General features: G+C 49.2%; 1 protein-coding gene across 1 annotated transcript; it reads right to left on the bottom strand.

The window, feature by feature from the left end:
* Positions 1-1,162: 1,162 nt before the first annotated feature.
* On the bottom strand, positions 1,163-9,306 carry MORN3 (MORN repeat containing 3; the record flags this gene model as incomplete). The annotated part of the gene is made up of 5 exons (XM_080941237.1): positions 1,163-1,240; positions 1,420-1,604; positions 2,995-3,154; positions 4,535-4,692; positions 9,162-9,306. The coding sequence occupies 5 exons, from the start codon at positions 9,304-9,306 to the stop codon at positions 1,163-1,165; spliced, it is 726 nt and encodes a 241-aa protein (XP_080797363.1).
* Positions 9,307-12,101: the final 2,795 nt, after the last annotated feature.

The following is a 12,101-nucleotide window of genomic DNA, read 5'->3' as shown; positions in this document are numbered from 1 at the left end:
TCCTCCTGCCTCTGCCTCCCAAGTGCTGTGATTAAAGGCATATGCCGCCACTACCACCTGGTTACCATTGTCTTTCTATCGTTTTCCTTTTTTTGTTTTGTTTGTTTGTTTTTAGACAAGATTTCACTCTGCTTCCCAAGTACCTGTATTGAAGACACGGACCACCATGACTGCCCTGGATGCTCATAGCTTATACAGCTTCCTCGGCATTCTTGGGTTAGGCTAAGGAGGCGATGACGTGTTTAAACCTTGGCAGCCATGGTGGCAGAGTGCAGGCTCACTCTCCTCTCTGGGTGAGTTCAGACCAGCAGAAGTGAAACCACTTCACTTCCTTGCCGCTCTTCCTCGAACCTTCTAGTCCCCCTGACACACACACAGACACACAAGGGGAGAAATCCACACAGTTGGTGAGGCTGTCTTTCCTCTCCCTTGGACCCCCGCCCACCCCTGCTCAAACTATCAGCCCTCGGAGTAAGACCACCACGTTCTTTATTTACTCTGCTATAAAAACCACAGGACCAAAGGCTTTAAGCAAGTGGGTCCCCAAGACCAGCCAGGGAGAAGCAATACCCCACCTCCACTTCCAAGAATAACCTAGTGCCTGGAGGAGTGGATGCCCTCCGAGGGAGCCAAGGAAGGGTGTGCCCAGAGTTGCCGAGTGCTCCTCCTGTAGGAGCCGCACCGGTCTGAGCAGTTTGGTGATAAGGGCTGGAGTTTCTCCTGAGCCTCGATTCGATCTCTGCACAAGTGTGGATGATGTTGGAGTTAGAATCAGAAACACAGCCACCAACACTGTCGCCAGAAAGCTGCACGACCACCCCCGGGACAAGGTCCCAGAAACAACTATCAGTACAGGCTCAAGGCCTTCTTCAACATCCTTTAGAAGAGACCAAACACCTGAGCGCAGCTCAGTCAATGCTAAGAAAGCAAAAGAGGCAAACTAGGCAGGACTGGAATGCGCCAGGTCATCTAAGAACACGTGTTTCAAAGAGAGCGTAACCAGGAAGTTTCAAAAATCGGGACTACGGAAGGCAAGGAATTTGTCTCTCTGGTCCTTCCCTGCGCCCGTTAGTGATACCGGAAGATCAGCATTATTCAGGGACACCGAGAGACACTTCGGCTTCGTCAGAGATAGCAGACAGCGCTGTTCCCTCACCTGACGTCAGTCCTCTTCTTCCTCAGGCTTCTTCAGCTTATCGATCGCTTCCTTCAGCACGCCATTGGGGTCTAAAATCTCTACCTGGAGGGGGGAGGGGGAGGGGACTGGGTGGTTGGTATAAGCAACATGGAAAACCCCCAAGCTGCTTTGCTACAGATGCTTGAAAAGAAAAACCTCATCAATAGGCCCTTGTGTGGAGCTGCGGATACGGATACTGGTTTCTGTCTCTCTGGTTTCAGGACCCTAAGAGAACTACCCACCTTAGGAATGGGGAACTGGGTGGGTTCAGGGGCCTCATCTCGGCCAAAGTCGATCATGGTGCCACACTTGGCCACGTTGTCCACCCAGAAGCCTTCAAACAGCTGACCGTGGTCCAGGTGAAAGAAGCGCCCGTGCCCGTTCTTCATGCCTCTCTCCCAGCCGCCCTCGTACCGGTTCCCGTTCTCTAGACAGGAAAGCATGGGTGCTAGGCACAGAGAAGCAGCTAGAACACCAGGCTGAGCCTCACTCATCCCAGCTGCTGACTGGCGTGTGCTAGCTAACCTCCAAGAGTCGTTAAGCAACCAGCAGGAGGTGCAGGGTTGATAAACAACATCACTTAACTTCAACCAATTCCAGGGATTCTATTTTGACTGCCAGTTATGGTGGCACACGCCTTTGGTCCCAGCACTCAGAAGGCAGAGGTAAGTGGATCTCTGAGTTCAAGCCCATCCTTGTCTACCAAGAGAGTTCCGGGGCTACACAGAGAAAACCTGTGGAGAGGAGTGGGGAGAGAAAGATTGGAGCTTTTTGATGTTGGAGACAGGACTTGGCGCATGCTCACTCTCAGCACTTCCTCTGCCTCTGTGTGACAGCTCCAGCTCCAGCTTGTGCTGTGAGTTTTTGTTGTTCTTCCGTTACTTTGTTTAGTTTTGCTCTGCAGCGCAAGAAACTGAGCATGCTAGGCAACTGTTTGTTCCACAACTCCCAGGCCTTGGCCTGAAACTCCATATGTAAATCAAGAATTCAGAGCTCCACCTGCCTCTGCTTCCCAAGCACCGTGATTAAAGCCATGTTTGTTTGTTTGTTTGTTTGATTGTTTGAGACAGCATTCCAACCTCTAGCTAGCACAGGCTGGTCTCTAAGTTGAAGCAATGTTGCGGATCCCGGGTATTAAGGACCCTGCTCACCCCCAGCCCCAACCTGTTTTATTTTGTTTTCGTGTGCTTGTGTTAAATGAAGGTACTTGCATGCCATGGTGCATGTGTAACACACACGTAGGATAAAAAGACAAGTGTGGGCAATCAGTTCTCTCCTCCTATCTTGTGGGACCCAGGATCAAACCCAGCCTGCGGAGAAGCCAAACTCATCGCTGAGTTGGCTTCAACCCTTACCCACCGAGCCAACTCACAGGCCCTCTCATTAAAAAATAAATAAATAAAATAGCCATTTGTTAACCACAAGGAAACTGAAGCAAATTGCCCGGGGTCCCAGAGTTAGTACCCGCTCACACCAGCATCTGAATTCCTGCACACTTGCCCAAAGTCCAGGCCGTAAGAAGCCCCTGGAACATTTGCTCTGCTTAGCAAGAGCTCACTAAATCCAGCTGATGCATAGTGGAGGCTCATTGAAGGCAGGCTCCTAGCCTGACTGTCTCTGCCCTCCCAGATGATCTAGGGCCTCAGCTTAACTGGATCTCATTGAAAACCAGAATCTCACTTTCTCAGGGTCGACAAGACTGGTATTTTGGGACAGGTATTTTGTCTGGTGGGGCAGCGAGTCTGGGGCGAGATCTTTCCGGGAAGGGGCGGGGCCAGGAAACCTTGGGGCGTGGTTTCATGGGGCGGGGCACTCACTCAGCCGCAACATGCCCTCCCCGTCAGGTTTGTCGTTCTGCCAATGGCCCTCGTAGACGTCGCCGTTGTTGTAGTACATTCGTCCCCACCCGCTGCGCTGGTTGCTACACCACTCACCCTCGTAATACTCCTTGGGTCCGAAAAACTGGATCCCATAGCCCTGAAAGCAGGAAGGTGTCCCACTATTTGCCAAGTCTCACACCTGAGTCTCCTCCGGCCGCCCGGCTTTCCTGGCAGAGGTCAAAAAAATTCTAGCTGCATGTTTCAGTTCATTTCGTGCACCGCCTTCATACCGCCCGCATAATTTCTTCTGTCTGGTCCCCTTCTCTCTGGCCTCACTTCCATACAGACGCCAGAAGAATATTTTATACCCGGTAAGACCACCCAACTCTGATTACATTGGGTCTCTACTCAGCTGTCTACTTAGAAACATAAATGTTACATTTGGAGACCACCGGCAGGAAATCAGGGACTACTGGAGATCGTTCTCAAAGTGGCTTGGTTAAGTAGCAGAAGTCTGTATCTCAAAATCCCAATACCACTTTCCCTACTCTCTTTCCCTCCCCACCCCTCCACCCCCAGCAACTAAGACTCACTGTTTGATATCTTTGTTATTTCTTCCTACCAATTCATGTCCACCGGGCTAGCTCCTTGCTGCTTTGGATAGGACTTCCTGCGCTGTATTAAGAGCACTGACTACTCTTCTAGAGGTCCTGAGTTCAATTCCCAGCCCCAACATGGTGGCTCACAACCATCTGTAATGGGATCTGATGCCCTCTTCTGGTGTGTCTGAAGACAGCTATATATGTAATAAATACAGAAATCTTAAACAAACAAACAAACAAACAAAAACTCTTCATTAAAGGCAGATCATTAGGCTCAATCTTCCCACGCTGGTGGAACATGAAATCTTGGGCTGTTACAAGAATACAACAGCTCAAGTACCATGTACCATAACAAGGATGGATACAAGTTCTTTTGGGTGTTTGTTTGTTGTTTGTTTAAATATGTCTGCAGTGGAATGAACATTTGTGGGCTTTCCTCTGGGTAGCTTCTCCCCCTCTTCTTCCTCTCTTGTCCTTGCTCCCTGTTTTCAGTCAGGGTCTCTCTCTATGTAGCGCAGGCTGGCCTCAAACTCACTCTCCTCCTGCCTCCACCTTCAGGATCCTGAGATCACAGCTCTGCCCCTCCACGCCCTGCTTCCTAGTCTCCCTTTTGACTCAGGCCAGCAGGAGGAGGAGGACTCTCAGAATGGGGTACAGGGAGAAGAAAGCCAGGAAACAAGGGGGAAGAGGGTGGAGGAGGCCTTGCCTGCTGCCTCCTTGAAGCCATAGTTTTTTTAAGGGTTCCTCCCTGGGGCCCCCACTTCTCTTGCTTCCTGTTTTCTTGGTTTTGTTTTGAAAAGCACTACAGTTCCTCCACCCCTTCCTTCTCCCACCCAGCAAACCTCTGGCTCTAGGTCCACCTCCCACCTTTGCCCTCTGAGTGCTCTCTGGCTCTTACCCTTGCCTACAAGCAAGGCATGCTGGGAACCACTCACCCATTTCTTGTCACCTTTCCACCAGCCTGAATACACTCTCCTGAGCTTTCCAGTCTCTGGGTCAGGATGACTGAGGGTACCATAGCCATCTCGCTTCCCAAACTTCCAGTCCCCTTCATAGATAGCACCACTCTGCTTCCAGACCTGTGTTCCTTTCCCTGTGGACACATGGATGGGCCACCCTAAAGCTGGAAGCCATCCGGCAGTCCAGACTTCAGGGACTTCTGCCCTGAACAGTTTCTTCAGGACTGGAATAGGGTCTGTGCCTCGTCGTAAGCATGCAGAAGACAGGAAAGTTTCATGTCTAAAAACAGTGATTCTCCTGCCCATGGTTTCACAGCCAGACTGATAGGGCAAACCTCAGATAGAGATGAGGCTGAGGCAGGAGAATGATGAGTTCCAGTCCAGCCTGGGCAACTTCTAGAGACCCTGTCTCCCAAATAAAGTAAAAAGAGGCCAGGAAATGGTGTGAGGACCTAGGTTCATTTCCCAGTAGTGAGACAAAGAAAGAAATCCAGCCCTCTACAATGTGGATGAACAAGGACATTAAGATAAGTAAAACAGCCTGGCAGCAGTGACACACACCTTTCACCCCAGCACTCAGGAAGCAGAGGCAGGTCTCTGGAGTGAGTTCTGGGAGAGCCAGGGCTATACAGAGAAACCCTGTCTCAAAAGACCAAAAAAGAAAAAGAGCATTTGGGGTCTTGGGGGGACCAATGCACAGCAATTATAGTTGATAACTAAGTTGGGGTTGGAGAGATGGCTCATGGGGCAGGGGTGGGGAGAACCTTGTAAGCTGATACTTGAATTTGCTCTCTGGGACCCACAGTGGGAGGGAAGGACTTACTTTCTCACTTACCATCTCCTACCTGCTGTGGTAATGCCCATACTCACTGGTACCTATCAGACCTGCCCAGACTTAGGCCAGGCTAAGGCTCAAACCAAGGCCTTGTCCATGCTAAGGAAGCATTTTGCCAACTCACATCCACATGCCTGTATTATGGATTTTAAAGACAGGATCTTGTCCTAGGTCCCCGGCTGTCCTTGAACTCATGATCTTCCCACTTATGGGTCTTATCATTCCTGGCAATCAGTTTGATTTCAATGAATGAATCCAAGGGATGAAGGAATGAATGAATGAGTCACCATGGAAGGAAGCATTCCTTAGCTCCCCTGTTGACTCAGTAGCAGGCCGAAGTTTTCTGTTTCCTTCTCATTCCCTAAATAAAGTTAAATGGATAAGTGCTGGCAGCTCCCAGAGGTAGCAAGGAAAGTGTTTTTGCTTTTTGGTCAGGGTCTCTGAAGGCTGATGAAGCTACACAGAACAACAAAAGAAAGCCAGGTGCCTCCCGGTAGTGGTAAGACCATAAAGAAAGTATCCTTGGGCTACTCACACCCCTCTGAAAATTTCTTCTGACGATGAAGAAAACTCTTAGTAGTGTCAGGCATCACCCACTCACTGTTCCTCCCTGGCATTTTCTCCGCCATCTTCTGGCTATGAACTCCAGGAAGAAAGACCCAGGGCTGAGCCAATCAGAGTCATGTCCTTGGATTTTCGTGTATTAATTGTTATATATTTTTAGTGCTGTTGATCAAATGCAAGGCCTTCACTAATGCCAGGCAAGCTGTCTACTGCCATGTAAGCTACTGGACACAAGCCAGGGTCACTTTTCAAAGAGGGAGAAAATGTCTCCACCAGATTGTAGGCAAGCCCGTAGGAAGGGCCCAGCTCACTGTGGGTGCTGTCACCTCTGTGTTAGACTCTCTGTGGGTGCTGTAAGAAAGCAATCTTAGTTGTGTGGAGGTTGCTGGAGAGATGGCTCAGGGGCTGGGAACTCAGGGTTTGTTCCCAGCACTCTTGGTTCACAACATCCCATAGACAAAAACATAGAGGCAAAATATTCACACACATAAAAAATAAGTAAATCTAAAAGAAGACAGCAAGCGAGCCTTGAAGAGCAAGCCAGTAAAGCAGCACTCCCTCCCTCCTGGTTCCTGCCTTGACTTCCTGCCCTGACTCTCTTGGATGTTGGTTGGACCTTGATGTGGTAGTGTAAGCCCAAGTAAACACTTTCTTCTCTGAGTTGTTTTCCGCCATGGCCATGGTATTTATCACAACACTAGAAACCTGAAACCTAAGTAAGACAGCCACAGACCTACATTTCTAGTCATTGTATTTTAAGTTTTATTTATAAAGGAGTATTCTGCTTTTAAACACTTATTTTTCATGTGCATGTAGTGCCTACAGAGGCCAGAAGAGGGCGTTATAACCCCTGGAACAGAATTTCCAGGTGACTGTGAGCCACTGGATGTGGGTGCTGGGAACTGAATTCGGATTCTCATCTTCTTTGTTTGTTTGTTTGTTTTTGCAACATGGTCATGCTGTGTATAACAGGCTGGCCTAAAAACTTGCCATGTAGATCAGGCTGGCCCTCCAGTCCTGAGATCTACCTACCTCTGCCTCCTGGACTTAAGTGTGCACCACCAAGACCAGACCCTTGGGTTTTTTTAAATCTAGAGCAGGTAGGGTTTCAGTCCTATCTCATTTACCTAATAATATTTGAAATATTGTGAAATAAGATATTCATGTCAGGAGATAGACATTTGATCTAGACCATCCCTGACAAGGGCAGACTCATCCTTTATCCAGCACATGCTTGGCACACACAGAGCTGACTAGCCTGACTCCTTCTTTTCAACAATGTTTTTTTGTCCTGCAACAGAGAGACAGAGCTTGGGGAGGGGTGGCTCAGTGGTTAAGAGCACTTGCAAGCTGTAGCTCACAACTCCCTGAACTCCCTGTAACCCCATTTCCAATGGGATCTGACATCCTCTTCTGATCTCTGTGGGCACCAAGCACTCACGTGGTGCACATACATACCTGCATCAAGTCAAAAAAATACTCATGCACATAAAATAAAACGAATCTTAAAAAAAATAAGACTCACCATGGTCCAGGAAACACACCATATTTATTGAATTCTTAGCTCTATAGGCAACTGAATGTTCTCCTCTCTCTCTCTCTCTCTCTCTCTCTCTCTCTCTCTCTCTCTCTCTCTCTCTCTCTCTCTCTCAGTTTTGCTTTCTTTTTGAGACAGTGTCTCATTATGCTGCCACAGCTTCAGTAAAACGTGCCATGTAGACCAGGCTGGCCTTGAACTCACAGAGATCATCCTGACTCTGCCTTTGAAGTATTGAAATTAAAGGTATGAGCCGCCACCATAACTGGCTAATCCTTCCTTCCTTCTTTCCTTTCTCTCTTTTTAATACTTATTTTGTTTTGAGATAAGGTCTCTTGTATCTCAAGCTGCCCTAGAACTCACTATGTAGCTGAAGCTGACCTTGAACTCCTGATCTTCCTACATTGTCTTCCAAGCACTTGGGACCCACAGGAAGGCACCATCATACCTAGCTTCCCCAACCCCAACTTGCTTTGGGGGAGGGGCCATAAGAGATAAGGTCATAGCCCAGCCTTGATCTTCCTACCTCAGCCTCTTGAGCCAATAATTGTGATTACAGGTATGTATAACGAAACCACACCCAATTCTGTCCCACTTTCTCTCCCATTGCTCTCTGCTCCAGCTACACTGACTTCTAATCTGTCCCTCAATCAAGTTACACTGACCTCCCCAATTCTAATTCTACAGCTTAAGGTCTAAATTTTAGATGAAATAGCCCTTAGCCTAGCCGCAGCATCCTCATCCTTTCTGCCCATCTCAAGCATCACCCTGCTTCCTTCGCTCCCTTTCTCTCCCCTCTCTGGTGCCTTTTATAGCCTAATACCACCTCTTGAGTAGTTACTTTTTCTCCCTGGATCCCAGTTGCCTTATTTGGGAAATGTGACGACGCTAGTCTGCCGTGAAGATTCTCTGTAAGCGCCCTTAAGCTCTGAGCTATCTTGCTGTGCACCCACTGGTCTTATCTTTATAAAGAGACATTGTTGCCACATAACAGATGAGAAAACTGACCAAGTGGGTTTCTAACAGTACAGGCTCAGGGATTCTAGTGCAGGTAACCCAGGAACGCAGGAGAAGAGGATGGTCAAGTCTGGAGTTCCAAGTCCTGACATTTCCTGCTCCCCCCAATTCTCCTCCATGATCAGGATTTGCATTGTATGGCCAGAACCCATTCGCCCCCTGCTGGTTAAGAGTCCAGGTGTAGAGGAGTAATCATAGTTACCCAGTTATTTCAGGGGTTGGACAGGTCCAACCTGTGCCCTGAGGCCCAGACCTTGCTCTCCACCATCTGTAGAGCAACAGGGCTGCGTCTGAAGCCCACAATGCCCTACTACTGCAAGTCGTTTTCTTAACGTGTTGACCATGTCACCTGCCAACCAGCCCCAGGCTCAGTCACCCTGTCAGAAGGCAGAGAGCAACCCACATTCCTAGAACCTCAGCTTTGGGCTGGCTTCTGATGAACCCTATCCCATTTCTGGACTCTTGCTCAGCTGATGTCAGGGCTGAGTTGGGTTTCCAAGCCACAGCATAGGAAGGAAGGCCCCCTGCTGGTCCTAACGTCTCACTTATGTCCTCAATGGTCTCTGTACAGCGCCTTTTGTTTAGTTTTGCACTGCCCACCCACTCCGACCCCACACCGCCCACTAATCCCTTGCGGATTCCCTACTTACCGTGTTTCAAGTTGCCCTTCCATTCACCCACGTAGTGGTCACCGTTCACAGCAAACACTTGGTGTCTGAGTCCATTCTTCTGGGCTTTCCGGTCCCACCCTTTCCACAGCGGCTCTAATTTCCTCGGACACTTGGTGACTGGCATGCTGGCTGCGTCTGTGGTGTTGGGGGATGCTGGCGGGAGGTAGGGGCATCAGGGGCTCAGTGTATCCTGTGTATCCTTAGGAGCCTGGGGCTTCCTGGGGAGGTGCCTGCCTGAGTTCTAGTAGGGCAGGTCATGTGTGTTCTGAGTCCCCAGGGCAGGGGAGCAGCCTTCAGTGGGGATCCTTCTGTGCTGGACTGACCCAGGACAGTCCCTTCCCTTGCATTCTCCTTGGGTCCATCTGTCGGGGATATGATGGCACAATTCCTTTGGAACCCAGGGAGACCAATAGGAACCCATGGTTTGTGATGACATTGAAGAGAAGCTGCCCCTGGGAAAAAATGATGCTCACAAACTTTATGACTAGAAGGACCGATCAGAAGGTGGAAGAGGTGCCAAGTAGAAAGGGTGAGAGGGTGGCATCAGAGAGTATCGGGCAGAGAGTTGCCTTCTGTGCAAACAGCAGAAACATCCCTGATCCAGCACCCACACTGTTAACCCTTGCCCTACATACCTGGTAGACGGGACAGATGAAGCTTAGGGGTTACCTTTCAGCTGGGGAGATCTCACAAGTCAAAGAGACTGAAAGTCTAGCTACACAGTGAGTTCTTGTCTCAAAACAAACGCAGAAGGGAAAGTCCTCAGCTCGCTGGTCACCCTTCCACATCTGAGCCCTGTGACACACTCTCTGGTAGAGCCACAGAATCTATAAACAGTGGGTGGCTAATGGCCTCCTCCCATGTCTGGGAGCCCCCACCTGTGTTCTTTACATCCCAGAATCTCCATTAGGGACATTCATGTCTTTCCGTCTGTCTCCAGTTTGCTCGTGGGTAATGAAAAATGTTTCTGTCTAAATCCTGGGGACCCTGTTCTCCCTCAACAAATACAACTATAGGTTCTGAGTCTGTACACATCCACTCCCATTAAATCTTGCACCAGCAGCACATACAGACAGGTACTGCCAATCAAAACATCCTAATGTTCAAGTCAGTTTCTGGAGATCACGGTATCTCAGCATCTACCTACAGGGTCAGCTTCAAACACATGTGCTTCAGGTTGGATACTGCCTGCCACCTGTGAAAGTCATACAGCCTCTGTCCCCACAGAAGGGACTACCCTTGGCTCACACCTCATCGTTTACCCTGTTCTGAAAACAAAAGGGCTTTTTTAAAAATATGGAGTCTTGTTATAGCTCTGTAGCCCTGGCTGATCTGGAACTCCATATGTAGACCAGGCTGGCCTCAGAGCTGCATTATTCTTCTTGCCTCCTGAGTGCTGGGACAACAGACATGTACCATTATGCTCAAGTTCATCCATCCATTCATTTGCTCAATCATTCATTCATTCTCTCTGCCTCTCTCTGTTTCTGATAGGGTGTCAGTGTAGCACAGGTTAGACTCCTAATGTATCTGAGAATGACTTTTTGCTTTTTTTTTTTTGTGAGCCAGGATCTCACAGAACCCAGGCTGGCCTCAGACTCACTACACAGGATGACCTTGAACTGGTGATCCTCCCAACTCTACCTCCAGAGTGCTGGGATTGCAAGCACTGGCCATCTTGCTTGGCTTATGCAGTGCTTAGGATCAGCCCAGGGCTTCACGCATGCCAAGCAAGTACTCTCTCTACTGGTCCTCAGGCAGTGAGTGGTTTTGACCACTGAGCCATCTCTTCACCCCATACATAGTCAGTTCTCCACATGCCCTTTAGTTCTCGTGTAGATATCTGGATTCCTGGCAGGGCCTCAGACAGAGAGTGGAGGCCATGACAGGGGAACCATGGCATGGAAGGATTTTGCTGCTGGCAGAGTCCTGGGGCTACCAATCTGCATTTGCAGTATCTTCATATGTCCTTCAAGAAGGATCTTGGTAGTGCCTTTTCCCTCTAAAAGCACCTCTGCTCCGACCGCCGTTCTCAGCAAAGATGACAGAGGCCATGTGTTTTTCTGTTTCCCACCGCACCCAGTACCTGCACTAAGTAGGTCCTCAACTAAGGGCAAAGAGATGCTGGGAGCTATAATGCAACCCGTAGTCCTAACTGCTGGAAAGTTGAGGCAGAAGAATCACCCTTTCCCCCCACCCCACCCCCTAAAAAAAGCAGAAACCAGAGCAGGAGAGGATGGCCCAGTGGTTAAAGGCACTCAGCAGCTCCCAATGTGTGTAAGTCCAGTTCTAGGGAATCTAGTAGCGGCACATGAATTGTGCACAGAATTATATGTAGGCGAAACACCCATACACACAGAATTTAAAAGTAAAAGAAATGAGAGATGAGCAAAAAGTTAAGGGAGGTATTGGTGCCATAACCCCCAAGTGACAACTGGAAGAGAACCCTGCACTAGGCTCCAGTGACGTCACGTCGTCACTACGCATTACTCCATCTGTGTCATCATTGATTCCGTTCTTCCCTCCACTTCTCAGAACTTAAGGAGAGGCTCAAGGGGACAGGAGAAGAAAAGTTTGTTTTGTTTCTTAAGAACGAAGAAGAGCTCTGTGGACCCTGAAGGGGAGGGACAGACAGCTAGGGTCATTCCGGATCTCCAGCCCTGCTGCATCCACCCGGCTCACCTGGAACAGCAGCCTTGGGTTTCCGCTCTCAGCGGGCAGCTGGAGTTGAGAGTCTGGGCCCAGGGAGGTTGTTATGGCAACACCAAAGCTGACTGGCAGTGCCCGCCCCTTCCTGCAGAGGCAGGGGAGCGGGAAATTTTAAGGTCAGGGAAACGTCCGGTTTGTTCTTAGTCTTAGGGCTGCTTTGAGTATCTCTGGAGACCGTCTGCAGGGAAGTTGCATGGCGCATCTATTACA

This window comes from Micromys minutus (genome assembly GCF_963924665.1).
Source record: "Micromys minutus genome assembly, chromosome: 29".
Taxonomy (NCBI): Eukaryota; Metazoa; Chordata; class Mammalia; order Rodentia; family Muridae; genus Micromys; species Micromys minutus.
Note: the sequence above shows the minus strand (reverse complement) of the source record. Positions and strands in the feature narration are given on the sequence as shown.